Source organism: Hypomesus nipponensis, chromosome 28, assembly GCF_054491055.1.
Source record: "Hypomesus nipponensis isolate SF chromosome 28, ASM5449105v1, whole genome shotgun sequence".
NCBI lineage: Eukaryota > Metazoa > Chordata > Actinopteri > Osmeriformes > Osmeridae > Hypomesus > Hypomesus nipponensis.
The window spans coordinates 9,952,024-9,977,249 of record NC_140388.1 but is presented as its reverse complement, the minus strand read 5'-3'; the positions used below and the strand labels follow the sequence as shown (position 1 = coordinate 9,977,249).

General features: G+C 47.4%; 1 protein-coding gene across 2 annotated transcripts; it reads right to left on the bottom strand.

The window, feature by feature from the left end:
* Positions 1-699: 699 nt before the first annotated feature.
* On the bottom strand, positions 700-23,405 carry dock5 (dedicator of cytokinesis 5). Of its 2 annotated transcripts, none has more exons than XM_084694757.1 (51): positions 23,254-23,405; positions 19,876-19,959; positions 19,588-19,628; positions 19,437-19,492; positions 19,109-19,205; positions 18,722-18,870; positions 18,444-18,579; positions 18,166-18,323; positions 17,704-17,785; positions 17,284-17,413; positions 16,498-16,570; positions 16,070-16,212; positions 15,775-15,900; positions 15,332-15,456; positions 15,071-15,169; positions 14,769-14,841; positions 14,552-14,655; positions 14,073-14,253; positions 13,859-13,956; positions 13,676-13,765; positions 13,457-13,557; positions 13,172-13,306; positions 12,972-13,083; positions 12,690-12,760; positions 12,459-12,565; positions 12,229-12,365; positions 12,004-12,099; positions 11,728-11,826; positions 10,955-11,125; positions 10,556-10,656; positions 10,395-10,453; positions 9,970-10,124; positions 9,703-9,788; positions 9,112-9,268; positions 8,879-8,919; positions 8,638-8,728; positions 8,346-8,465; positions 7,854-7,943; positions 7,042-7,146; positions 6,336-6,477; positions 6,006-6,087; positions 5,831-5,915; positions 5,629-5,715; positions 5,365-5,541; positions 5,081-5,164; positions 4,860-4,997; positions 4,473-4,621; positions 3,178-3,325; positions 2,935-3,085; positions 2,397-2,515; positions 700-2,227 (listed from the first exon to the last, which is right to left on the bottom strand). In XM_084694757.1, exons 1-51 carry the CDS (start codon positions 23,294-23,296, stop codon positions 2,144-2,146), a joined length of 5,568 nt encoding a protein of 1,855 aa, XP_084550883.1. In that variant the 5' UTR covers positions 23,297-23,405; the 3' UTR covers positions 700-2,143. The 2 variants fall into 2 exon arrangements, with proteins under 2 accessions (XP_084550883.1, XP_084550884.1); XM_084694758.1 differs by having other exon boundaries at positions 3,178-3,322.
* Positions 23,406-25,226: the final 1,821 nt, after the last annotated feature.

Here is a 25,226-nt window from a genome sequence, read left to right as displayed (position 1 = left end):
ATAAAGCACTTCAAGTCGAAACAAATACATATTTATTGGTCGTTTTTTCATGTCGTAAGGACCTTGGCCCATGTGGCCTACACTGCTGTGCAGACACATGGCAAGGCTGAAGATACAGACTAGTCCTAGTATCTGAGAACTGCAGGAAACTCCCATCAATGCTTTGGAGGACATCACAGGACGACAGATCACCCAGATGGAACCTCCTCTCCTCTCTGCCCATGTGGCAGAGAGAGAGGAGAGACTGATATCCTGTTAGAGAGTATCTGGCAGGAAGGAACAGGCCATTAGCGGCCTAGATTACCCAGACGAACACATATCACACAGGGACCACTTCTGTAAACAACACTTATTCTGCTGATTCAAACACCCGGCCCTGTGTCAAAGCAAGGATACACAAACTGAAGAGGTCTCCCATTCCAAACGAGCGTTTTCTTTTTCTATAGGCAAATTAGTATGTACACATAAGTATGTACTTGGAATTAGTGTGTATGCACCGTAGGTACTTGTTGCTATGTTTTACTGAAGTTAAAGAATGTGTAGGCTAAATGGTGTGTAGTGTGTAGAAAACGGTCTCATGCAGTACTGTAAGTCAACCATCCCTATGTTCCAGCTGCTCTCCTACTAACTACTGTATCCAGCATAACATTCACACGCCACACAGCAGCAGTCACGCCAAGCCAGACAAGAATCTTCTCATCAGGAAATTATTTTTGTTTATTCAATTGTTTGGTTGGTTTAATGATGGACAAAACTAGATCTCTTCAAGATACTGTAAAAAAAAAAGTACCTAAACCAAAACAACTCCTTGTAAAGATTTCTTCTGGTCTTTGTTAGAAATACACATACTAACGTTATTTCCCTTCTAAAATACATAGTGGTTTTGATCTCTAAAAATACAAATATATATAAAATACTGATGCACTCTAATACATTGAATTGTATGAATATATGAAACCAAATTACAAACAAACAAGCATTGACATAAGGCACAATAAATATTGTACGTTGAACTTTCCAGCAAGTAATATTATTCACCTAGAGATAAAAATTTGATTTGGAAAAGTAAAAAATAAATTGACTCTATTCTGTACACTAAGTGTGAAATTGTCTTTCAATGAAAAATAATTTAAAGCAGTTCAATAAGTCAACAAAAAAAAAAATGAACGTAGACAGACAAAAAGACAATTTCAAAGAGATAACTGGGTTTGTCGCACACATTGTTTAAACTGACTGACTAGACCAAGCTCATTTGTAAGAAAACCAGGAAATGTATTTTGATCTTTTAAATACATAAACAAAATCACATTGATATATTCCATCCAGTGCATGTCTCTCTCTTTATAATGTAAAAAATGCTGAGGTACTTGCTTCTATTTGTATGCCTTCATCGCCATAAAGCATAGTTACAGTACTGTGGATGACACGAGTCAATTCTCACAGAAAATAACTCACCTCTTACCTCTAAGGCCATTGGGTGGAATCCACATATCAAAACAGCCAACATCCAGCATAACTGTGTTTTAACTCAGCACTGTCCACACATCCGATCCCCAGCCACCAAAACCACACGAGCCCTCCTCTGATCAGTGAAAAGCAGACTCTCTCAAAATGTTTTTTGTCAAATGTGACCATCAACATGCAACTCATGTCTGCCGCTCTCTGAGAAAGCCGACAACAAACAACAGAAATGATTTACGGTCCAGTGTGAATCCGATGCATAAAAGATAATAAGCAACATCGCAAGTGAAGCTTTGGTCATTCCCTTTGCCCAGCAGTGACACCCGAAATACAAACCCCATTATACAGAATAGTGTCAAATTCCCTACAGAAACATACCAATGACAGTTTATTTTACCGTGTTTAGTGAACATACAGCACAGAAACCGGCTTGTCCTACCTGGATTTGTACCCTTGTATACCAAATTGCATCCACCTGCTCCACCACCCTATGGCGAAACTAACATCATCGCGACCCCCCTCCTTTCACATAGACAGGTCTTGTCTCACACAGGGTCCTGTAATCATACTTTTGTACAATAAAGTGCTACAGTACCTCAAAATCAACTATAGCCTCATAGCAGGTAGTCTGCGGGGAGGGTCGTCTTTGTGGAGGAGCGAGTCTTCCCTCAGGACTGGGCTCCTAGGAGGGGAACATGGATTTCCTCACCTTGGGGGGCGGTGGAGGAGGCTTGTTTTCAATTTTCACTGGCAGCGGAGGGATGAACTTTGAGGAGACACGGGGGGGGGGGGGGGGGGGAGGAAGACAAAGCGACAACATAGAATTCAATCTTAAAAGTAAAAAAAAAAAAAAAAAACTTTTCAGTAACGTTTTTGTGCTAAAGATAGATTATGTAGACGGATGTATGTGGAGATGCCGCCTTCGGTCTGCTTACCTCAGAGGAATGCTGCGAGACGTCAATCTCGTGAGGGTGCTTCTTTGGAGGCATGGGAGGGGGGGTCCCCTCGGTTTCTGGGACGGCACCTTCACTGTCAATGTAGAGAGATGAATAACCTGGAGGGAGAACAAACACAACCACACTTTAAACTTCAACTTGGAGTGTCTGTCTGTGTGTGTGTGTGTGTGTGTGTGCTGAAGTTGGGTCTGGAATGAAACTGAATTCCCTACAGTACTGTCTGTGTGCATAGGAAGTAGGTAGATACAGGTAGTATCTGTATCTAAGGGAAGGGGGGGGGGGGGGGGGGGTCCCTGGAGATGTGGTTGAGTGTTAGTCATGGGACAGGCGTGTGTGTATGTGTTAGTCAAGAGGACAGATAGGCGATGGGTCAACACGGTGGCCAGACAAGTGTCAGTGACGTAGCGGGATATAATCGGGGTCCCTATGATTGGATTACGGGTTCCAGGGGAAATATATGTGGAGATACAGTGTACGTGCCCGGCAGTACACAGTGCATCGGGGTTTCAGTACTCACTGGAGCTGCGGGGGGTGTGCGGGGAGGCGGGCAGGGGGCTGAGAGGGCTGACGAGGCTGTGCTGAGAAGAGCCGCCCTGGAACAGGGACAGGGTGAGCCGGCGGTCCCCCAGCTGCAGGCTCTTAGGCCTCTGCTGCTTCCCCGGGGGGAGCTGTGGGAGGAGAGGAGAGACGACAGAGGAAGTGATGGAGACAGCGGCTCACAGAAGCAGTCGAGGGGGGGGGGGGAGGTGGGAGGGGCTACCTCGTCGGTGTCTGGCTGCCTCTCCAGCAGCACCTGAGACTTGCTCACGCTCCACTCTTTGCGGTTCCTTCTGCCGATGCGGGGGTCATCGTCCGGCCGAGACGCGACGGAGGAGCGGCGGTCGCTGGGGCGGGACAGCAGGGAGCTGCTGAGAGAGAGAGACGGAGTGATGAGGAGAGAGATGGGGGGAGAGAGAGCGAGAGAGATGGGGAGAGAGAGAGAGATGGGGAGAAAGGGGGATGAGGAGAGAGAGATAGGGAGAGAGAGAGAGAGAGAGAGATGGGGAAGGGGAGAGAGAGAGATGGGGAGAGAGAGAGAGAGAGATAGGGAGAGAGTGAGAGATGGGGAGGGGGAGAGAGAGAGATGGGGAGAGAGATGGGGATGGGGAGAGAGAGAAAGAGATAGGAAGAGAGAGAGAAATGGGGAAGAAGAGAGAGAGAGATGGGGAAAGAGAGATATAGGGAGAGAGTGAAAGATAGGGAGGGGGAGAGAGAGAGATGGGGAGAGAGAGAGAGATGGGGAGAGAGAGAGAGAAATGGGGAGAGAGAGATGGGGAAAGAGAGAGAGAGATGGGGAGAGAGGGGGATGGGGAGAGAGAGATAGGGAGAGAGAGAGAGAGATGGGGAGAGAGGGGGATGGGGAGAGAGAGATAGGGAGAGAGAGAGAGAGAGAGAGAGAGATGGGGAGAGAGATGGGGAGAGAGGGGGATGGGGAGAGAGAGAAAGAGATAGGGAGAGAGAGAGAGATGGGGAAGGGGAGAGAGAGAGATGGGGAGAGAGAGAGAGACAGGATGATGTGGAGAGAGATGGGGAGAGAGAGAGAGAGAGATGGGGAGGGGGAGAGAGAGAGAGAAAGAGAGAGAGAGAGGGGGAAAAGATAACGAGATGGAGACATAGAGAAGGAGACAGAGAGAGATGGAGGGGGAGGAGAGAGAGATGGAGGGGGAAGAGAGATGGAGAAGGATAACGAGGTGGAAACAAAGAGTAGGTGTCGGGAGAGAGCGATGGAGGCAGAGTGAACGAGACAAAGAGAGAGAGAAAAAGGGTAAGCAAGAGGGATATCTTGAAGAATATAGATTTCGGCAATATATATGTGTTTCTTTAACAAGAAGTGAAAGACACAAAGGGTTAGAACGTAGCAATTAAATGTCAGTTTCACGGAAAGCCAAACACAGGGAATGAAAGCGTATGGGGGGGGGGGGTGGGAGGAGGAGGAAGGGGATGAGTGGGCATTGGGGAGAGGGGGAGTTAGGAGGAGGACGGAGACACAAAGAAGGAGGCGGCGAGGAAACTGACTCCTGCGAGGAAGGGCGGGAGGCGCCGTCGGAGGCGGAGCCGGCGGAGAGGGTGGAGAGGGTGGACATGCGGCGCAGCGTGGAGGACAGGATGTAGGGCATGACGACCGAGCCCACGCGACTCTTCTTCCTCTCCGTGAGCGAGCAGGGCTGGGGGGACACGCAAATGGGATTACACTTCATCATGGGAAAACTTGGCAGGAGACGAGCGCAGCGACAGGCCAAAACACTGGCAGCCGTGCCGCTCGCTGGCGGAAGATTTATGGTCCTGTATCCATATAATGTACACTCCTCGTTGAATGAGGGGAGTTTGATAGGGAGGCGAGGGAGCCAATAGCTAAAGCTGGCAACCTCCTCCATTAAATTGAGTTTGCGGTTGGCGACCTACCAGCGTTATGACGCCATAATGCTTCTCCACTTTCTCCCTCAGGTCGTGGAAGCAGGTGAGCAGGCGGTTGTGGAGGGGCTTCAGCTGTTCTGTGGCCTTCTCGCCGTGGATACGCACTCCTTCTGCCAGGAGAGGGATCTGGGGGAGGCAGGGGCAGGTCTCGGTGCTCGCGATTGTGCGTTTGTGTGTGTGTGTGTGGCGACCATTGACGGATTCCATACCTGCAGGGCGATGAGCTGTTTGAGGGTTTCAATGTGCCCAAGGTCCTCTGGGTGTTCAAAGACGTAGGCGTCGGTAAAGAACGCCTGCGGAGACACACAACACAGCTCAAATCCACAAACACACCACTGCAGGGAGGACTCGCTATTCAAGAAAAATAACTAACAGACATGCTTGGAGGTACACATTTTCAAATAAAAGGGGAATAACTAAACCAGTGTCTACCAGAGTGTACCGTGTCGTATATGGAACAAGGTAGGGGGGGGGGGGACCGAGCAGAGCCTACCTTCTCGTAGTTGGAGAAGCCTCCCATGACGGCGGGGTCGATGATGCCGTTGAGCAGCATGGAGAGAGGGTGGACCGCCAGAGAGCGGTCACAAGCCTGCTGCTGCACCAGGTTGCTCAGCTTCTCATTGGTCATCTCCATGGTCTCTATGGCGTTCGCCAGAGGACTGATCTCCTCCTGACCAATAGAAACACGGGAAACGTGGGTTGGGATGATGTCGCAGCGGTGCGTTAGCGCTCGTGGGTGTGTCTTTGTGATACTCACCACTGAGATGGACTTCACTTCAAACCATTTGAGGATCCCTGGGAAGCAGTAGATTGTGACATAGGTTGTCCTCTCGATCCACATAGTCTGTGACATGAGAGGAAAAGCGTTTTGTCAGGTTTTTTCCCCCCCCTTAACAAAACAGTCACAGATGGCCTTCTTGGTACTCTGTATAATGTGGTATGTAAAGTACTGTACTTACAGCAAACTCATTATCTGGATTCTTTTCACCTTTCCTAAAAGGTCTGGAATACTGGAAGCGGTCCACCTCATTTGTTCTGTAGTAGCTGAGCAAAGTGGAGGATGAGAAGTCGGGTCAATTAAAAAGGGTTCATTCAGCTCTGTCACAAGTGATCCTCAGCCTTCTGGGTTCTTACTTCAGAATCTGCTCTGGGACACCCTTGTCCTTGAACTGCTTGGGCACAGTAAGAACGGGTTTGACCGTGAAACACTGGATGTCTGGCAGGCTGGTTAAGGATGCAAACACAAGATGGTTGAGCAGCAACCAATCTACCGCATTGCAGTAGAAAACATCCAATTTTCAAAAAGAGGATTACAGCGATTACATGGCTGGAATGAGTAAGAAAAAAAGCATTGCAAAACACAAGAGGTAAATGAGTGGGTTAGTGTTAAAAAAAAAAGTATTTTATAATGGAGAGTTCTAGAATTCTGATATTTGATTCTGAGAGCTCAACTTAGAAGGATACGTTGTCCTTGAGAGTTACAGATGCTATCCCCAGGGGGCGCTGTGCTGGTCATTCTCACTGCATTGGGGAACTGGGAGAGAAGCCTCAGACTAAAGTCCTCCAGGAACTCATACTCCTTACCACGGTAGATGAAGATCTTGTTCTGCATGACGGGACACATTCGACAGACACGGGGTGACTGTTAAGAGCCTCATCAACACGTTTATTATGTGAATCATCGTCCATCCATGATCTGTCATCCTCTCCATTTGTGGGGGAAAAACATGTAGAGACCTTTCAAGTTAGATCGTCTCTTGCTGTGAATAACACCATTTAAAGGCATTCTGGCATTAAGGCTGACAGATGTCAGAATAGGTAGCAGCGAAGCTATTTTTGCAAATAACATTCTCAATTCTTCAACCTTGCGAGACAGCTGGATTTGTGAGATTACGACCGTGCGAGAATCCATCTTGCCAAGCTACAAGTTATCCATTTGTGCTCAAACCACAGCGGTTCAGACCAATCAGGGTACTATGAGAAACTACTGGCAGCTAGGGGCCTAGACAAAGTTAGCCTGTGTCAGACAGACGGTTCAACCAAGCCAAGTTCTTTTTAAAGTGCCTGCCCTTTTCCAAACAGTTTCCAAGGACGACTTCCCAGATGGTTATGTTTAACACGCCATCTGGCGATTCAGGTGAAACACTCTTACCCTCTTAAACACTCTTACCCTCAGGAAGAAAGGGAATCCAAGGCCGTAGTAGCCCACTGCAAAGTACTCTGGCTGAGGTCGCATGGCGTGCATGATGTTCTCATAGAACTGGGCTTGCTGTTTCTGTGAGCCAAAGAGAAGAAATGATGTTAATATGGATACCTGAACACAAACACTCCAAAAGATAACGATATTTGAGAAAGCAAAAGTTTTGTATTTTTCCGTAAGCTATCCGTTTTTATGCACTATATAATAGAGCATGTTTAATTAAATAATACGTGAGAATTTTTATTTACAATGAGTAATGATTATACATTTTTATTTTTTGGGGAGGGGGGGGGGGTTACATTCACTAAACACATATTTTGGTATTTTGGATCTCGGTTCCTGACAGCGCAGTCTGTCAGAGGCACCACTCAGAGACGAGAGGACAGCCCTTATCTCTCCCACATTTCCTCTGCTTAGTTCTGGAACCAACTGAACTTCAGCTTGCTGACACAGCATTCTTGTTTGGGTGAGACTCGGTTGATCTAAGCCCCCCCCCCCCCCCCCCCCCCACAGACACAAACACTTCAATACTGAAAAGGACCAAGGTGCTGACAGTAGTGATTTTCTTTTGGGAAAGGGGAGATTGTCAAACTTTTTGCCAAACCAGAACAGAATGACTGGCTTCAGCCTCTTGGTCTCCTTGTGAGCGTGCAACACGTTCCCCATCGATGATTATCACTGATCATTAAAATGACCCTTCAGTGAGAATCATGTCTCATTTATTGAGTATCATGACAGTAAGAATATATTGTGGGGTCAGAACAGAGGATCGGTTGTCATACCAGAAGTTGACTGAGCTCCATGAAGTCGAACATGTGACTCTCATGCATCTTGGCCAGCTGCTTGCCCAACTCGATGGCCTTCTCCCACATCTGAAGAGACAAAGATCGTCCGTCGACAAAAACAAAGACACACAATGGCTTAACCCATCTGGCTCTCAGCAAGGTCAGGGCGCAATCAAACACGTAATCGGCTTCTAGAGATCACTTGAAACCCCTCCTGACTTTAGCGCGGATTGCAGTTTACCACTTTCACAATGCTTACTTTGTTTCTTGAATTCACAAATGTATTTGAGCAGCGCACGAGAAATAACATCCTCTACTTATCCCAGGAAATCTTGTAAACCGTTATATAGGGCAAACGCTTGCGGAAAACTCCTGCTAATCCTTCTGATGGCTCATGCGGCGACCTCGGGGGTTAAGAAGGGACTGGCGATCCATGGAGTTGTGGGGGGGACCAGGATATCGCAGGGCGAGACCAGGCCTATTACTCACTTTGCCCTTGTCGAAGTAGCACATGATCTCCTGGAAGAGCCTCTCCTTGAGCTCCTGCTGACTCCAGACATGGGAGCCGTCGCGGGGGATGAGGTGAGGAGCGCAGGGCTTGTCGGACCACTGGGGGAGAAACATGAGGCACACGCACGACAGTAAAACATCTTCCTTCGGCCAAGGGTGACCGTTTCCTTGGTAACGCTACAGGGGGTGTCAACAAAAACCGCCGCGGAACATGTTGCGATGCGACGCTGGAGCAACAAAAAAAAATGAACGTCCTTTTTCGTGCTCTGACCTCGAGTAGTTCGGCGTGCAACAGCAGGGTGTAGGCGGCTTCTGTGTAGTTCTCTCCGTCGAGGTGAAGATCCCGCAGCTTGTAGAGGTAGCTGAGGAGAGAGGAAGTACTAAGAGGAAGTACTGAGAGGAAGTACTAAGAGGAAGTACTGAGAGGAAGTACTAAGAGGAAGTACTGAGAGGAAATACTGAGAGGAATAACTCAAGAGATCCTCAGGGCAGGCAGATTCCATCGGACTCACCGGATGTAAATATCCTCTCTCTTTTTCTCCTTGTAGAAGTTCTGTCGACCAAAACAGCTCCGTCAACACTCCGATTAAACATCAAACTCCACAACGCTCCATTAGACATTTCAATTGAATATCTACTGTACTAACCACATGCCCTATTCATCTGTCACTTTGGATAAATGTGCCTGTGCTGAATGAATTGTATTTAAACAGACACAAATGTTAAAAGCTGTGAGGTGGTTTACAAGGACGTTGACGGTGCAGCTCATCCGGTGTTCTGGGCTCTCGTCGTGGGTGATGGTGCGGTAGGCCAGCAGGTTCTCCAGCAGGCTGCTCAGCAGCAGGGCAAGCTCCTCTCCAGACTGGGCCAGGTAGCGGTGGCGTCTGCAGTGCTCCAGCAGCCTGGGGAGCACACACACACGTGAGGGCCAGGAACCGAGAGGGCCCCTCAGTCACAGACAGACCACCTCAGTCTCCCTCTGGACTGTGAACAGGTCTTCTTCAACTGACATCTTATAACCAACACCGAAAACCACATCCCAGATTGGTTTCCCAGATTCGTTAAGAAGCTCTTAACGCTAAGATCTTCTTAAGAACGTTCTAAGAGCATTCTAGAGCGCCCTTAGAACGTTCTTAAGATGCTCTTAGCGTTAAGAGCTCCTTAACGAATCTGGGAAACCCGGCCATTGTGATTCAAAGCACAGTTTGTAAGTTGTTTTGGACGGAAGAAGAATAAATTAAACTAAACGTGGATGAATTGATAGAAGCTAAATGAATCTAAGAAAATGTAGTCTCCAGGGGTCGGAAAAAGCAAAGCAGGGGAAGAGTTAACTCACGTTTTTTCCAGTAGGATTTTGTACTGTTCATCTCCTCGGCCTCCCTCGACTTCCTGGTCCAGTTTGGTGATCAGCTCGTTCTCAAACTGCATGTACAGACACACTCAAACATGTGTCACAACAGCTACAGCCCCCCCCCCAGCACAGCCCATATCACACAGAGACATCTAGTAACCTAGCAACTACAAAATGACACAAAAAAAAACCTAAAACAAGAAAAGGACAAGAAGAAAGAGAAAGGATCTTGTCCGGTCGGCCGTGTCTCACCTTCTGAAACGTGTGTCCAGGGCTGAAGTTGTGCTCGCACTGCATCATGTCAAAGAAGATGGGGATGGTGGCCTTCCTGAGGTCCGGTTCTGGCACCAACGTGGCCTCCAGGATGGGCCCCACCATGGCTGGGATGAATTTCATCTTGTGTGGCCCTGAGGTAAACAAAGAGGAGTTATTGGGAAATGCTCGCCGCTTTTAAATTGAGAGGGCAATAAGCTGTACCCTTATTTGCGAACAACCGGACACAGAAGTCATAAAGTGGTAACCAGGAGACAGGGTACAACAGAAGGGAGCCATAAAACCAGCAGTATTGGAAGTCTCCTTTTAGATCCAGTGGCCAGTGGGACGGCCCTGTAGTAACTTTCTACTGTTAGAGAATTTCTTCCTCTCAACCAAGGGAGACTCTTCCACTGGCTACTTACCAAGGTTATACCACATGTCTCTGATCTTAAATCCAATGCTCTTCCTCATATCTCCGTATCTAAACGAAATGATGAAAAAGACCAGCAAGGTTAAATCCCTATTTTTCTTTAACCTTTAAATTGTCTAAGGCGCTGCTTCCCCAATGAACAAAAGTGCATACTTGTTGAGGATTTTATTGCGCTTCTCTTGAGAAAACGATTCTAGCTGCAGGCACTTGTGGGTAAGGAATGCTACCGTCAGGTGGAAATATTTGGTCCACAACTAGAAAAAGAACACAAGGAAACATGGTCACTAGCACAGCCACCCATACATTACATTAACAATTAGTCATTTAGCAGACGCTCTTATCCAGAGCGACTTACAGTAAGTACAGGGACATTCCCCCGAGGCAAGTAGGGTGAAGTGCCTTGCCCAAGGACACAACACCATTTTGTATCGAACCGACACCCTTCTGATTAATGGCCTGATTCCCTAACCGCTCAGCCATCTGACCCCACACAGCCATGCTCAATAACATACATAAGAGTGATTAGTACCCCAACAGGAAGTGAGGACCCACCTGCAGCTCAAAATGGGCCTGATCCAGGAAGTACATATTAAGGACTTCTGAGTACTGGTTGATGGCCCTCAGGAAGACCCCTATCTGGAGAAGGTTCATGGTCATCCAGTCTGCAGGGAACACGTTCCCCATCAGGTCCTTGAACATGATGAACGTCTCCATCAGGAAGTCCTGAGGGCACACAGACGTCACATGACTCACACATCAGGAAGTCCTGAGGGCACACAGACGTCATGTGACTCACACATCAGGAAGTCCTGAGGGCACACAGACGTCATGTGACTCACACATCAGGAAGTCCTGAGGGGCACACAGACATCATGTGACTCACACATCAGGAAGTCCTGAGGGCACACAGACGTCATGTGACTCACACATCAGGAAGTCCTGAGGGCACACAGACGTCATGTGACTCACACATCAGGAAGTCCTGAGGGCACACAGACGTCATGTGACTCACACATCAGGAAGTCCTGAGGGGCACACAGACGTCATGTGACCCACACATCAGGAAGTCCTGAGGGGCACACAGACGTCATGTGACTCACTCTACATCTGCAGGTTGACAGGATGGAAATGAGACCGATAACCCATCCTCATGCACCAGCACAGTTCAAACGAAGCACAGACCGTTAACTTGTCACTCACCCCAGTGAATTGTCTATAATCAATAGTTACTTAAGGAGTAGTGGCACGTTTCTAAGTTCAAAGCCAGTTATTGATTAGATGATTCCGGATCCACCTAGACTACAACAGAGAGTTGGGGTACTTACGATGATGTCCTGTCTGGTCTTAAAGGTGCTAATGTAGTGGGCGTAGTGCATGTCATCCATTTGCTTCAAGATGGCGGTCATACAGGCCAGATAGGGACCCTGGCAGGGGAATAGATTAGACCCGTAAAAAAAGAAAAAAAGAAAAAAAGAAAAGAAACAACTGCATCTTAAGGGTTCATTCCAATGTCAATATCCATCATAACATGGTTTTCTTTCCGCATTCATAATTAACTAAATGCATAACCAATCAACTAAAAGCACTTCCTGGTGTCTTACGATGAGAGGAGAGGTCCTGCTCATGCCGATGACCGTGCGGTTGACCCGCCGCAGCAGGCGCTCCATGATCATCTGGACGTGACCCCTGGTCAACCCCTGGGGGAGCGGAAAAGGTCAAAGTTCAAAACCCTCCTCTCTGAGCATCAGAACCATTATCGTTTCTGGATATGAAAAAAAAAAAAAAAAAAAACGAAAAACGAAACGCAGAGCGACCGGTTCCCTCACCACGTCCTTCCGGTCCAGGTTGTCCAGGACGGTGCTGAGGAGTTGGACGCAAGCCTCGTGGTCCGGTTTGTTGGAGTGGTCGTCCAACTGACCGCTGAGCTGATCTGTGACCAACGGCAGGAGAACGTCTCGGCACTCTGTGGAGGTCGAGAGGGAGGGTGGTGTTACGGCCGTGACCCTGGGGGCTCTCCACGGGAGGAAGTAGAGGAGTGATCACCCAAGTTGGTTACCTGGCTGCTTGAACAAGTCACTCTCCACCATCTTACACATGCAGCCGATCTTCTGACGCACCAGCTGAGAGTCGGGGATGCTCTCGATGAACTTAGTCAGAAGAATGCTAAAAAGAGAGAAATGAGAGAGGGAGAGACGGAGATTGAAAGATGAGTATGAAAGTATGAAAAACATGATTTTCATATTCAAGGCATGGTGATTATTATGCAGTGTATAGACGAAGGGTTTACCTGAGTTCGACAGGATCAAAAACGTTCTGGATGTCATTGATTATGGTTGGCAAGTATTTTAATATTGCCCCCTGCAAAATATTGAAAAATGTGAGCGGATTGAAAAATATTATAATTATTATTATAATACCAAGGGTCAAGTGAAATAAAAGTGACTTGATTTACAAAACATGTTTACATTCTCTTACAGTCGATCAACTAAACTTCAACTAAACTTTTAAGTGACGCTGAGCAGAATCGGCTTACTTAGTGTCCAGACAGAGCAGCAGGTAAGCGACTCACCTTAATCTTCACCCCCTCATCCAGAGGCCTGTCCATGAGAGTGTTGAAGGAGAGGAAGAGGGTCCGTATGGAGTTGAAGAACGCATCCCCGTCTTCACTGTTGCCATAGAACCTAAAAAGAAACAAAAAAGGACCGCTTGTGTTTTTCAGCAGAACGACCGTTGGGAGCCTGAGAGTGTGGCTGTGTTGTGGAGTGTTACCTGAGGTAGAGGACTCGGGACTGCACGATAAACCTGAACAGGTACTTGAGGGCCTTCAGGGCTGTGTAGAGCCTCTCTGCTAGTGAAGATTCCTCGGCATGGCCCACATAGTAGTTCAGAACCTTGGTCAACTTCCTGAGAGGGAAACGGAGAGAGCCAGAGAGGTCCGCTTTTGGGCAAAGTTGTAAGACGAAGGAAGGAACAAAGAAAATGGACGGGGGGGCAGGGGGGAGAAGAAGAGAGAGAGGAGGAGGTAGAGAACGGAAAGCTAAAACGGAAACTCACATGTAGGCCAACGTGGCACTGAAGTGCTTGTCAATGTAGGTCTCCAGGACGGGGTTGAAGTGTTGGAACTTGATGTCCCCAATCAGTGTTATGATGAACACCTGGTTTGGGGTGACAAAGCAGAGCACAGTCTATACCTAATGTTCAATCAGCAGTCTAGACGCCTCGAGACAGAAAGGAACCCGTTGCGGGGCGGCCCAAAGTCACGCACAAACCCACCAAGGCGTTGAACACCAAGGTGTCGTAGGTGTCTTTCTCTGAGGTTTCCATCATGATGGTGAAGAGGGCGTCCAGGGTGTCCTGGAGGAACTGAAGCCACAGGGAAACTAAACGTTACGGAGGGGCGCTTGGCTCGAGCGAAGCTGGCTTCACGACAGGAGCTCCGGCCGGGATGGGCCTCACCTTCACGATCTCTCCGCCTTCCACCTCCATGAGACGCTGCAGATTCTGCTCCAGTTCTTCCGGATTGGACCTCCAGTTCAGAAGACCCAACAAACCCACTAAAAAAGCACCACGACAGCAGCAAAACAAACAAACAAAAACACCAGATCAGTGTGAAGATGAGATCGATTCGAGGGTAAGACTTGTGAACGGCTTTAGCTGCTGTGGTATTCACCGTTCTGGGTGAGTTTCGTGGAGCAGGTGAGGGTGGAGATCTGGAAGCTGTCTTTGGTAACAGGGATCCCAGAGGTGTGGTGGTAGGGCTTCCCCTGCAGGCCTTCCTTCTCCTCCACCTCCACCAAGGTCCCTGGGAGTGCCAGATAGGTTTTAGCATCCTCAGCCTTCTTCGCGTCCACCTGAGACAGAAATGGAGAAGCACAGCTGAGCGAACGGCAAAGTGTATCGACTCACAGGATCTAATTGGATCAATATTGACCCGGAGGAGGCTAATGGATAATCTACTTACATTGTCATCTTTTTTTATAAGAATCACATACATTTTTGGGGGGAGGGTGTTCAATGTCAAAACAGGTTTGTTCAACAGGTGAACTTTAATCTTTGCATTGCCAAGTAGTGGGAGATAGAACCTGGAACAAAACCTAGGATAAGGGGAAATGTAGGGAACTGTGGAACCCAGGAGTTCTGCCGCCCCACCTTGTAGACGATGAGGTTGTGCCTGCCGTCCCTCAAAGTCGTCCCGTCTCCCTTCATCAGCCTGACGAAGGCCATCCCAAACGGCTTCTCCGATTTGTCTCGAGCTGGAGGAAGGCAGGGCGGCGGCGGTCACAAAATAACCCATCACAGGTCACATCATGCTAACCCCGGACTCTAACCAGGGCTTCATCGGAGGATAAATTAAAACGCCACTCACAGTCCTGGGATGACCTATGGCGAAACATGACCCTGAGGTGACACCGGCAAACATCCTCTATAGGAATGGTCACCTGGTTGGATGACAGGAGAGGGGAGAGGATGAAAAGAGAATGCAGACGCTATTTCATAGACAGGCAACGGTCATTTTGTGGTTTGTTTCGAGTGCCACAGTGTGTGCCAGTAAACTATTTAAAAGAATGCTTTTTTTGTGTGTGCCAGGTGTCAATTTAAATTTAATTGGGAAACATGAGACACTGTAATTACAGAGTCAACCAAACCTGTCTAGTGAGTGTGCTCTACCTTGACTGTCTCATTCCAGCAGGGCTGCTTGACTTGGTAATAAATGACCGACTTGTACTCCGTGATGCCATCGTAGCCAGCCCCTGGGAATATCGCTTTCTACGCCGTCGTAGAGGGGTAAAAACACCAGAAGGTTGTTCAATACTGCGGCCTACAGCCGCAACAGTAAAGCACCAACGCAACAGGAACAGGAAGTGACAGACATGTCATGAGGACGACAGGTCTGAGACACGAGGAGGACTGCGGAGGTGATGCCGTTACCTCCATGAGGTTCCCCTCGTTGTCCAGCACGCTCACCATCACCTCCACGTTTTTGGGCGTCTTCTTCTTCCCGCGGTCGAACTCCCCCTGCACCAGGGTCACGTAGATGTCGTTCCTCACGATTCCTAGAGAAGAAGAAGGGATAGTTGTGAGACACGCATTCGATGAAAGCCTCTCATCGCAGCCCCACATCTGGAAGGCGACGAGAGTCGGCGTGGAGGCGAGTCAGGCGTCATCACTTCGTTTGTCGGAAGCACTTCCTCCTTCACTTGCCCCACTCCAGAGTTCAAAACTACAGTCTTCTGACAAGCGCACGCAACCGACCAAACTCTTATTAAATTGCCACCAAAAAAGCTAACAATGCGATGGTGTGGGTGGGCAGTGTTTATACTGAGGAGTGGAGTTGAACCAGTTGGACTTGGGTTAGAGTGGCATGGAGGCACCTGGGAGGATGATCTCAGGGAAGCCCATTTTCCTGACGATGGCCGTGGAGCGGTCCACGAAGTGTGGGTACTCCTTCCTGACCTGGGTCAGGTCACCCGGAAGCAGTTTCAAGGTCACAAACAGTCCTGACAAAACAATAAGCACACAAACACGCGCAGGATTAAACAAACGAGAACACGACACCCACCCACCCACCCATCAACACACCCACACACAAACAAGCTGTCCTCGTCAACTTCAGGAGTTATGCCACGCTGACGTTCCCAAGGTGACCAGAGAGCAGAGAGCTCGTACCCTGGCCCTTGTGGTTGACCTCCCGGGTCGCGATGACTTTGTTGAAGACGGCCGTGAGAGGCTCGTTCTCCCCGATGACTCGGGAAGGCATCAGAGGAGACATGATGAGCTGCCTCTGACGGATGTACGTTTCCATAGCGATTCTGGGGAGAGCGAAAGGAAGGTTGGCGAAAGCCCCGTCAATATCGCTGGTGTCTGACACGCGGCAACCGCAGTGAAGAGAACGCGGGCAGCTTTGTGTTTGCGTGCCCCTAGGGCGTGCACACACAAACGCACAAAGCTGCCGCACGCGGCCCACTTGTCCTTGGCCTGTACACAGATACTGCATGGCTAACGTGCTCTGACTAAGTCCCATGAATGCTACATGCAGTGCATTTTCTATACCTTCAAAAATAAAAAAATAAAAAAGACGAACAACAACAACTCACTGTTGAAAAGGGATGAAATGTTGCTTGTCTTCATCATCAGCGTTCCCGTGGGCGATGTCGGTAATGTCCATGACTACAAACACAGAGAGCCACAACAGCACCATGGTACTACGCTTTTCAGCAAGTCACAATTACACAGGTACAGTTGAGAGTTCATTTGCAGCTGGAATGTTGACTGATCTGCTTATTGTCACCACCGTGGCAAAGCACACCATCCAGCCTTTAGTATCCTCAAGATTGAATTTCTAAACTGGAGCCTCCCAGGCCCACAGCAGAGTCTGTTACCCTTTAGGATGGAGGACTACAATGTCATCTGTGTTTCGGAAACCATTACCGGACCTTTACACACTTACACAACCGTTACTAAACACATCTGCTGTGGCAGGCCTTGGTGACCTTGTGCTACATGCCGTTTCGGCGTTCTACCTGGGCTTTTCATATATTACTGCCACAGGGAAAGCGGGGACTCTGAGTATCTTTTTTCTTCAGACTCTGGGCTCAGTCAAGTTGCAGTGACACAAGACAAAACTATTTCTTATCCAACCCTGAAATGTAATCCCCCGCCAAAACAAGGAGGCCTGTTAAGTCCATTTCCTCTCCCTCTTTTGTCAGGGCAGACCAAATCAAGGTATTTTATGGGTTAGCAGGTGGATTGGAACAGATTCCACAATAGTGATTCCTCCCCCCTTTTCATGTGCTTTACTATGAATCCGCTCAAACGTGTCAAGAATGTGGTAGGGTTTGGTCGTGTTCCAGAACTCGACTAGACGAGTTGACGCTTCTCACCGGCCACTCCGAACGGCCTACGTAGCCCAGCCGTGTGTTTCTTGCCCTCTTTGAGCTCCATGCAGCCCACCCTGATGATCTGACAAACCAGGAAGAGGCGTGGCCTAATCAGATCGCTGCTGCTCAGGTCCTGGATAGACGAAGACAGAGCAGGAAAAAAAATAATTCAGGGCACAGATTGCTATGACTCATGCTTTCTCTACAATATCGTCCATTTGTAAAAACGTGTGTGTGTGTGTTTGTGTGTTTCTGTGTGTGTGACGGAGGAGGGAAGTGATTCACACACAAAGTGCCTTGGCCAAAGTGAGATACGGCACACCCAGTCAAAGATCAGATTCCACTAGTGTCATGCTCCAGTGAGTCTCTTACATTAGACACAATAGGAACAAAAGACAATGGAAGGGGATTTATCTTAGCTACCGTAAAAAGCGCTGGCAGATTGTTGAGTTTCTCAATCTCTTTGGGCATCCCCATGCTATCCCAGCGAACCAGGAAATTCTCACTGCGGAAACACCAATCACAGTTAGGATCCAGCCTTAAAACCGTATCACCATCCATCACACACTCTCCAGTGGATATTTATTATACAAATATGTTTTTGTTGAATAAACATCCTAAACGCCTCAGTCGTTCCTGCACATCTCTGCTAAAACAACCACAAATACAAACACTGATTCGATCACTTTGATCTAGGGCTGGTTGTTATGGTGTAAACAACATCTTGCCCCGTATTCTACATCTAGAGGAGTCCGGTCTCTCTCAAGGATAACAGTTCAGTTTGTCAGTGCCACCACTGACATCTCTCCCGACCAATAAAGTAACACCCACAGGCAAAGCAGCCAATAAGCAGTGAGAACAAGGAGGGGGACGGTGACCTCTGACCTGATGAACTCTGAAAGGTCGGGGTCGTAGAGCGACATGAGGAGCTCGGCGTCTTCCCCGATGTTGCACACAAAGTTCTTGAGGTTCATCAACAGACTGTAGGTGTGCACCGTGCTGAAGAGGGACTGCTTCCTCCTCTCCAGGTTCTGCAGTCGGGTCTGAGGACACAACCAGGACGACACGGAATGAGGCCCTGTGGAACGGTTTCTGATGGCTAGCTTGTACGGTAGGAGTAGCTTAGGACCACCCTAACAACACAAACAGTAGCAGGCCCATGCCTTCTCCTCCTGGATCCTGTCGTCGATGCTGCGAGAGGAGGCCTCGTGGGCCCGGAACAGGCTGACAGTGCTGGTGCAGTCCGGGTCCAGGGTGTTCCCGGCTTCATCACGCACCACCAGGTCCAATCCCAGAATCCTGCCCGGCACACAGCGTCACACACAGCCTCAGGTCGGGTTTACAAGGGCATATTTTTAGCACCGTGACTCACTCACATAAAACTTTACAAGCACCTTCATGTCAGGATGCACTTCAACTCAAGACAGAGACGAATTCATACCGGTTGCCGTAATCAATCTTGGCCGTGACTTTCTTCCGGAGCTCCACGAGGTCGTCCTTGGGCAGAGTTCCTGACACGATCTGAGACCGGTACTCTATGAGGCTGTAGGCCATCTGCTGGACGATCCTGAACATGGTGGTCTTGTTGTTCTGTCGCGCGGAACAACCAAACACGACCGTGTCAACACCAACACCACCAACAAAACATCTAAGACGACGACAACAAAACGTATCCTGGATGGCAGGAGGGAACATTGGAGGAGAGAGAGAGATAGAGACAGAGACAGAGAGAGAGAGAGAGAGAGAGAGAGAGAGAGAGAGAGAGAGAGAGAGAGAGAGAGAGAAAGAGAGAGAGAGAGAGAGAGAGAGAGAGATACCAGCGACGTACCACGTACAACGTGTGCCATATCTGAGTCCATTCTCTCAGCGTGGCTCCCAGCTCCTGCACCAGAGAGGGATCACCAGGGATCACGATCTCTTGGTGGCTAGGGGGATACAACAGAGTACACACCCATAGTTGCAACGCCGGTGTATCAAACAAACAAAACCATGCCCTCGTTTGTATGGAGCAGCTGCAGAATATCCCGGGGCTACATTTGAGCGAGGCTTGTTTGCTTAAATCGGCTGTGTGATCCTACCGAAATGTGAATATACTGAATCCTGGCGCCTTTCATGAAGGTTCACCAGCTTCTCAGCATGTTATGCAGACTTCTTACCCTGTTCCCTCGACTTTCGCCTCCTTCAGGTGAATGTAGGAGGCTGGGAAAATACCCTGTGAAACAAGCAGTATATACAAAATCAGATTTTCAAAACCTTTTGAACAATAAAGAAAGTAACTGAACAGCGGTGGACAGAACGTTACTGCACCTTCTGTGACTTGTCTCGTAGTGTATAGCCTCTGTACCAGCCTGAGGAAATTAGACCAAAAGATACACAGTTATGAAGAGAAGGCCACAACAAGGAGATAGGACGATTAATATGTGTATAGGTTGCACAGTTCCGCGGGGCTGTTCTCGGCAGCAACATTTCAATACTGCGTAGCCGTGATTCATGACCTTTCTGAATATTACTGACTGCTTTTGCTCTTGCGACAGCTTGTTCGAAGTGGGGCTACGGAAATGTTCTAGCTGGGGCATGTTGGTCACGGTCTCTTACCTTCAAACGTCTCCAGGATGTGTACTGTGTCTCCCACCTGCAGACACAGCTCCTGATCGCCTCTGGGATTGTAATTATAGATCGCTAAAAGAAAAACAGGGCCCAAAACAACAATAGCATTTGTGTGTGTGTGTGTGTGGGGGGGGGGGGGGGGGTTGTACTTGAAAAATATACACATGCTTATTTTGTTCCAAAAAACGCTCCAGAAGTTTGGAATACCTGATATTGCAAATACCTGAAAGGTTGTACAGTGGGGAGATAAGTAGACCAAGCTGACACTTCCCCAAATTCGTTACATATTCTCACATCCCACATATATACCCTAATATACATGCTGTGCTGTGTAGGCCTGTATTAACCTCTCTTCAGGCCCTTTTTCAAACATACATATTTGAAGGCATGTTTGAACTTGATAAGGCTGTTGAAAAGGGGGAGTATCAAAAATGAAATTTGTTTCACAATAAAAGGTTGAAAGGAGACCTCGTTCTTATAACCCTTTGTGAGTTTCTGTGACTCACTGCAACAATCTAACATCACTAGGAACAATTACAATTTTGACTGCATTGTTGTACGGTCAGGAGTTGCATATTCTGCATCTGGGGAAGTAATTGAACCACAAGGATGAGTTATATCCAGGTGTGTGCCAACAAAAAAAAAGTACACGAAGAGAGGTGTTTGGGTTTCTCCTTAGTTTGCTGAAGTTGGGGTGTTCTGGGGCTGGCTGGTCTCTGTCTCTCTCTCTCTCTGTCTCTCTCTCTGTCTCTCTCTCTGTCTCTCTCTCTGTCTCTCTCTCTGTCTCTCTCTCTGTCTCTCTCTCTGTCTCTCTCTCTGTCTCTCTCTCTGTCTCTCTCTCTGTCTCTCTCTCTCTGTCTCTCTCTCTCTGTCTCTCTCTCTCTGTCTCTCTCTCTGTGTATGACAACAGCAATACCCTCTCAACCAAAAACTGACTTACATTAGGACATTTTATTCATTTAGCAGACACTCAAATCCAAAGCAACATACAAACAGTGCATACGGTCTTTAAAGCAGTTGTTCCACTGTATTCCACTTAAGTAATCTGCAATGCAGTGCAGACTAAAACATTCACGCCCTGATAAAGGGACTAGGAGTGGAGGTATGCCCTGACTTGCGTGGTGATAATCCTTGTTGCCAGAGGCAACATTTCCCAACGTGCTTCAACGAGCTCTGCTCATTACACCTCACTGTTACAAAAAAGAAAAAAAAAGAAAAAGAGACACCTGTTCGCTAAATGTCCACTTCTTTCTGTTCATCAGTATTCACATTATTTACTTTATAGGCTGTTCCACATTGCTCCTAGGGGCATAAAGACTTCATAAGAAATATAGGATTATGCTCTTCATGCAGGTTTAGCATGCTGCAATGGTTAAGCACACCGTGAGCTCTCCTGCACACGCCTACAAGCCTGACATAAACAGGGATTAGAAAACCAAGATCGAGAAGTTATAAAAGGGATGTCTACAACCTGCCTGTGTTTTGCTTTGTCAACTGAAGAATTGCTCACGTCAGCAGTTTATATACATACAGCCATCAAACGTCAACATTATCGTCCCTAACTGAAACTGCCCAAGACGCTAAAAACGACGACGAAATACACAGTAATCTTGCACACTAAATCCTAATCCTTCAACTCAGAAAGTTTCCACATTTTCAGCTGAAAACCCTCTTTGCAGCCAGAGACAAAAGCCTTATAAAAAAAAAAAACCTTCAGAAATGACATCTGCCTCTGGTCATGCAGAGTGTGACAATGGTCCGCTTCAGCAGCTTGCCAGAGTGTACAGGGCCAGTCACAACCAGGCAGTGATACAGTGGGCATGATCCAGTCTGGCATGCTGGGATGGAGCAGTGTCAGTGTCACCGCTACAGACCTACAGCCTGGGACTCTGAGCAGATCACTGCAGCAGTTCCCCTATTCTGTTAAAGAACAATACGGCTTAATTGACAGAATCCTTTTGAAGTGAAACAAGCTCTGAAAAAGATGGGTCGGTCTGTAAGACCTGAGCAGTGCAGGTGCATGATATATTTGCAAACATTGCCAAGGCCTTAGCCGTGACACGGGCACACTCACAAAGCAAAAAGCTCCCAGTTCTAGTTCTGTCAGCACCATACAAACAGTAGTTTGAGTCAATGGTCACTTCTGTCACCAGCCTCTCATAAGAAAACATAAGACCTGTTTGTCTTTAATTAAGTCATTTGTTATTCTGAAATTACAATGGATGTGGAAAGACAGATTGCAAACTGGTCTACACCAGTTTAAAAAGAACACTAGTCTTCCCGCAGCTTTCCAGATTTGAGGGCTTAATTCTTGTGTATATTTTGACCGTCAGGTTCAACCTAAGTTTTCACGGAGATGTGCCACTTCTGCGGTTCGTGAGCTGAGTCAATGTTTCCAAAAACGCTCATCTGATGATGTTACAATCCCATGAGAAAGTACAAAAACAAACCAATCTGTATTCCACTAAATCCACTGACTAGGAACAACTAAAAAGCGGTGAAGACGTCCAGAATACGACCGACACTTGTTATCTGTTACGCAAATGCCCCACATCCACTTATAGCAGAATGTGGCAGGCACCTGAACTACATTCGAATTGTTTTCCAAGGCCCATGTTTCAACTGTGACCAGCACATTAAACAACGTTGTCAAGTAGAATATCGAGAAGAACAAGCTAGTAGCACATCATAATGCAGCCTATGTGTTGTGGGAGAGCTAAATGAATACATGTAAATCTGTATCCACGTTAGTTGCCTCTGAAGAGACTTTTGATAGCCTTGGCCTGCACCAGGACTACAGAAATCTAAGGGAAAAATAATGACAACGTTCCGCAGTGCCTTGATTTACCTTGAGGGCGTGTATTCTTAAACACACACTCTCTCACACAGACTCTCTCTCTCTCAAACACACACACACACACACACACACACACACACACACACACACACACACACACACACACACACTTTCACAGAAGGCGAGAGAGAGACAGAGAGGGGGGGGGGCGGTGAGAGAAGACTAACTTTACAATAAAGCCATTGTCACAAAGTATCAACATAAACTGCAAATAAACTGCATCTTTGCAAAAACTTGCGACATGTTTATCAACCAACTTCTGACAGCTCACTCCTTTCCCAAAACATTGGCCGAGAGGCATACGCCCTAAGTAGGTCGTTAACGTTTTTCAAAGTATTATTTCATTCATCCTCATAATCTATAACCAAAGATGATCTGTGTTACGTTTTCCTGAGCGTCTTTGCTACCTGTAGGCTAAGTTATGTGCCCCAGAAGCTTGTAGCAAGTTGGCTAATGGATCTGTTGAGACAAATACGAAAAGTCGTAACAAACATCAGTCTCTCACTTACCAACGCCATATTTCTCTTTTCTCGTTGGGATCCAGCGTGTCATTGCGGGGTAATGATAGATTCATAAATAAATAAATATGTGTAGCCTTCTCCCGGGCGGGTGGGTCAGTTTTCTCGTCCAGAGTACTACAGTTCCGCCATCATGACTTCAAATAGGGGGAAGGGAGAGGGCAAAAGGCGCATTGGAAACGGGCTGGGATTGCCGAACACATTCACGTGGGTTTTCCCTCTGTCGGGAGTCACTTAAAAGTGCGTGCCAGCAGACACGAGGCTTAAATTGTTAATGAAAAACGATTTTTACGAAAGATATTCCATAATCGGTAGTTCCCCAGTGTTATGGGCTATAGGCTTATAAATTAATCCCATATCCAGTTTTTATAGCGTCGCGCGGATTGCCTCATACTTTCACTATAAAAGTAGGCTACTCTGTTACACATGGATAGTAACTGTAGGCTACTTTCCACAAGGTCAGGAATGCAGAATATTGTCCTTTTTGAACAGGGTGTAAACGTGGGCTATGCACTTTGTCTTATTGCGATTGAAATATCGCGATGAAAATAGTATTTGGTCGTTATTTATTTGACTGTGTACTTTTTTGTCAAATTGTGGCAATGTTCAATGAATTGCCCTTGTCATGTCTAGTGAAGTTATCGGTCATGATAGAGTGAACGCAGGCCTAGTATTTGACCCTCACATCCCCACACCCCACCCTGAAATCTGCAGCTGTTAGATCCCACCTGGTATCCTATTTATCCTATTATCTTGTGTGTCTGCCACAGGGGAAACCAAATGCCACTGTCACTCAGCCGACATCATTTGTTGTTTTCGTTTGACGGCTAGATTTTGTGATGTTTATTCATTTTCCATGTGTATAGCCTGTGTTGTGCTGAAGTCGTTAACCCAACGCTTTTGATAATAATTGCCCAGCCTGCATCAGATAGTCTGACTCTGTTCCTCAGCCCATCTTGCTGTGCTTTAGGATTACACAATTTGCAGACCATCTGTAGAGTTATAAAAGTTATGACTTGACCTATTTATGTAACCTGATTTATTTTGGGCACCAATCTTGGAAATTTAGGAGATTAGTGTGCGACGGAGCATTTATTAGCGCCAGAACCTGCAGGAATGCAAATGACCGTTAGATCGTTTCCTCTTCGTTGCTAATCAATTGGCAATCCAAATGTTTTCATATAAAACACAAATGGAAAATGTGCACGGATTTGCACCTTATTGGTCATCAGATTATAAAATATTTTACATTCCAACCCCAAAGGAACGGTGAATAAGAAACACAATAGTGCCATCATGCGACTGGCTTGTGTTATTGCATACAATCCCAAAACAGGTGTTAGGTTTGACACTTAGCACTCAGTAGTATGTTCATCTGATCGTAAAACTGCCACTGGACATTTTAATGCTGGCAGACTCAAAGTCTTATGAATTCATGCTGAATCAATGTGATTTTTGAAAAACAGATTAATTGGAAGTTCAGGTGGCGCTTAAGGCATTGAGTCAGTAAAGCGTTTGTGGGTTATGCTGAAGACTCTAATTACAGGGCCCTACCGAGGGAAACATGGCTGCCTCATTCACTGCTACCTCATTCACTGCTACCTGAAACAACAAGAGCCATTTTCTGAAGAACAGGGATGTGGGGTGGCCATGGAGTCAGATAAGGACTGAGCCCTCTGCCTGTGATGTCACAGAACAGCAGCCATCAGCTTGTCTCTGCCTGTGATGTCACAGAACAGCAGCCATCAGCTTGTCTCTGCCTGTGATGTCACAGAACAGCAGCCATCAGCTTGTCTCTGTCTGTGATGTCACAGAACAGCAGCCATCAGCTTGTATCTGCCTGTGATGTCACAGAACAGCAGCCATCAGCTTGTCTCTGCCTGTGATGTCACAGAACAGCAGCCATCAGCTTGTCTCTGCCTGTGATGTCACAGAAGAGCAGCCATCAGCTTGTATCTGCCTGT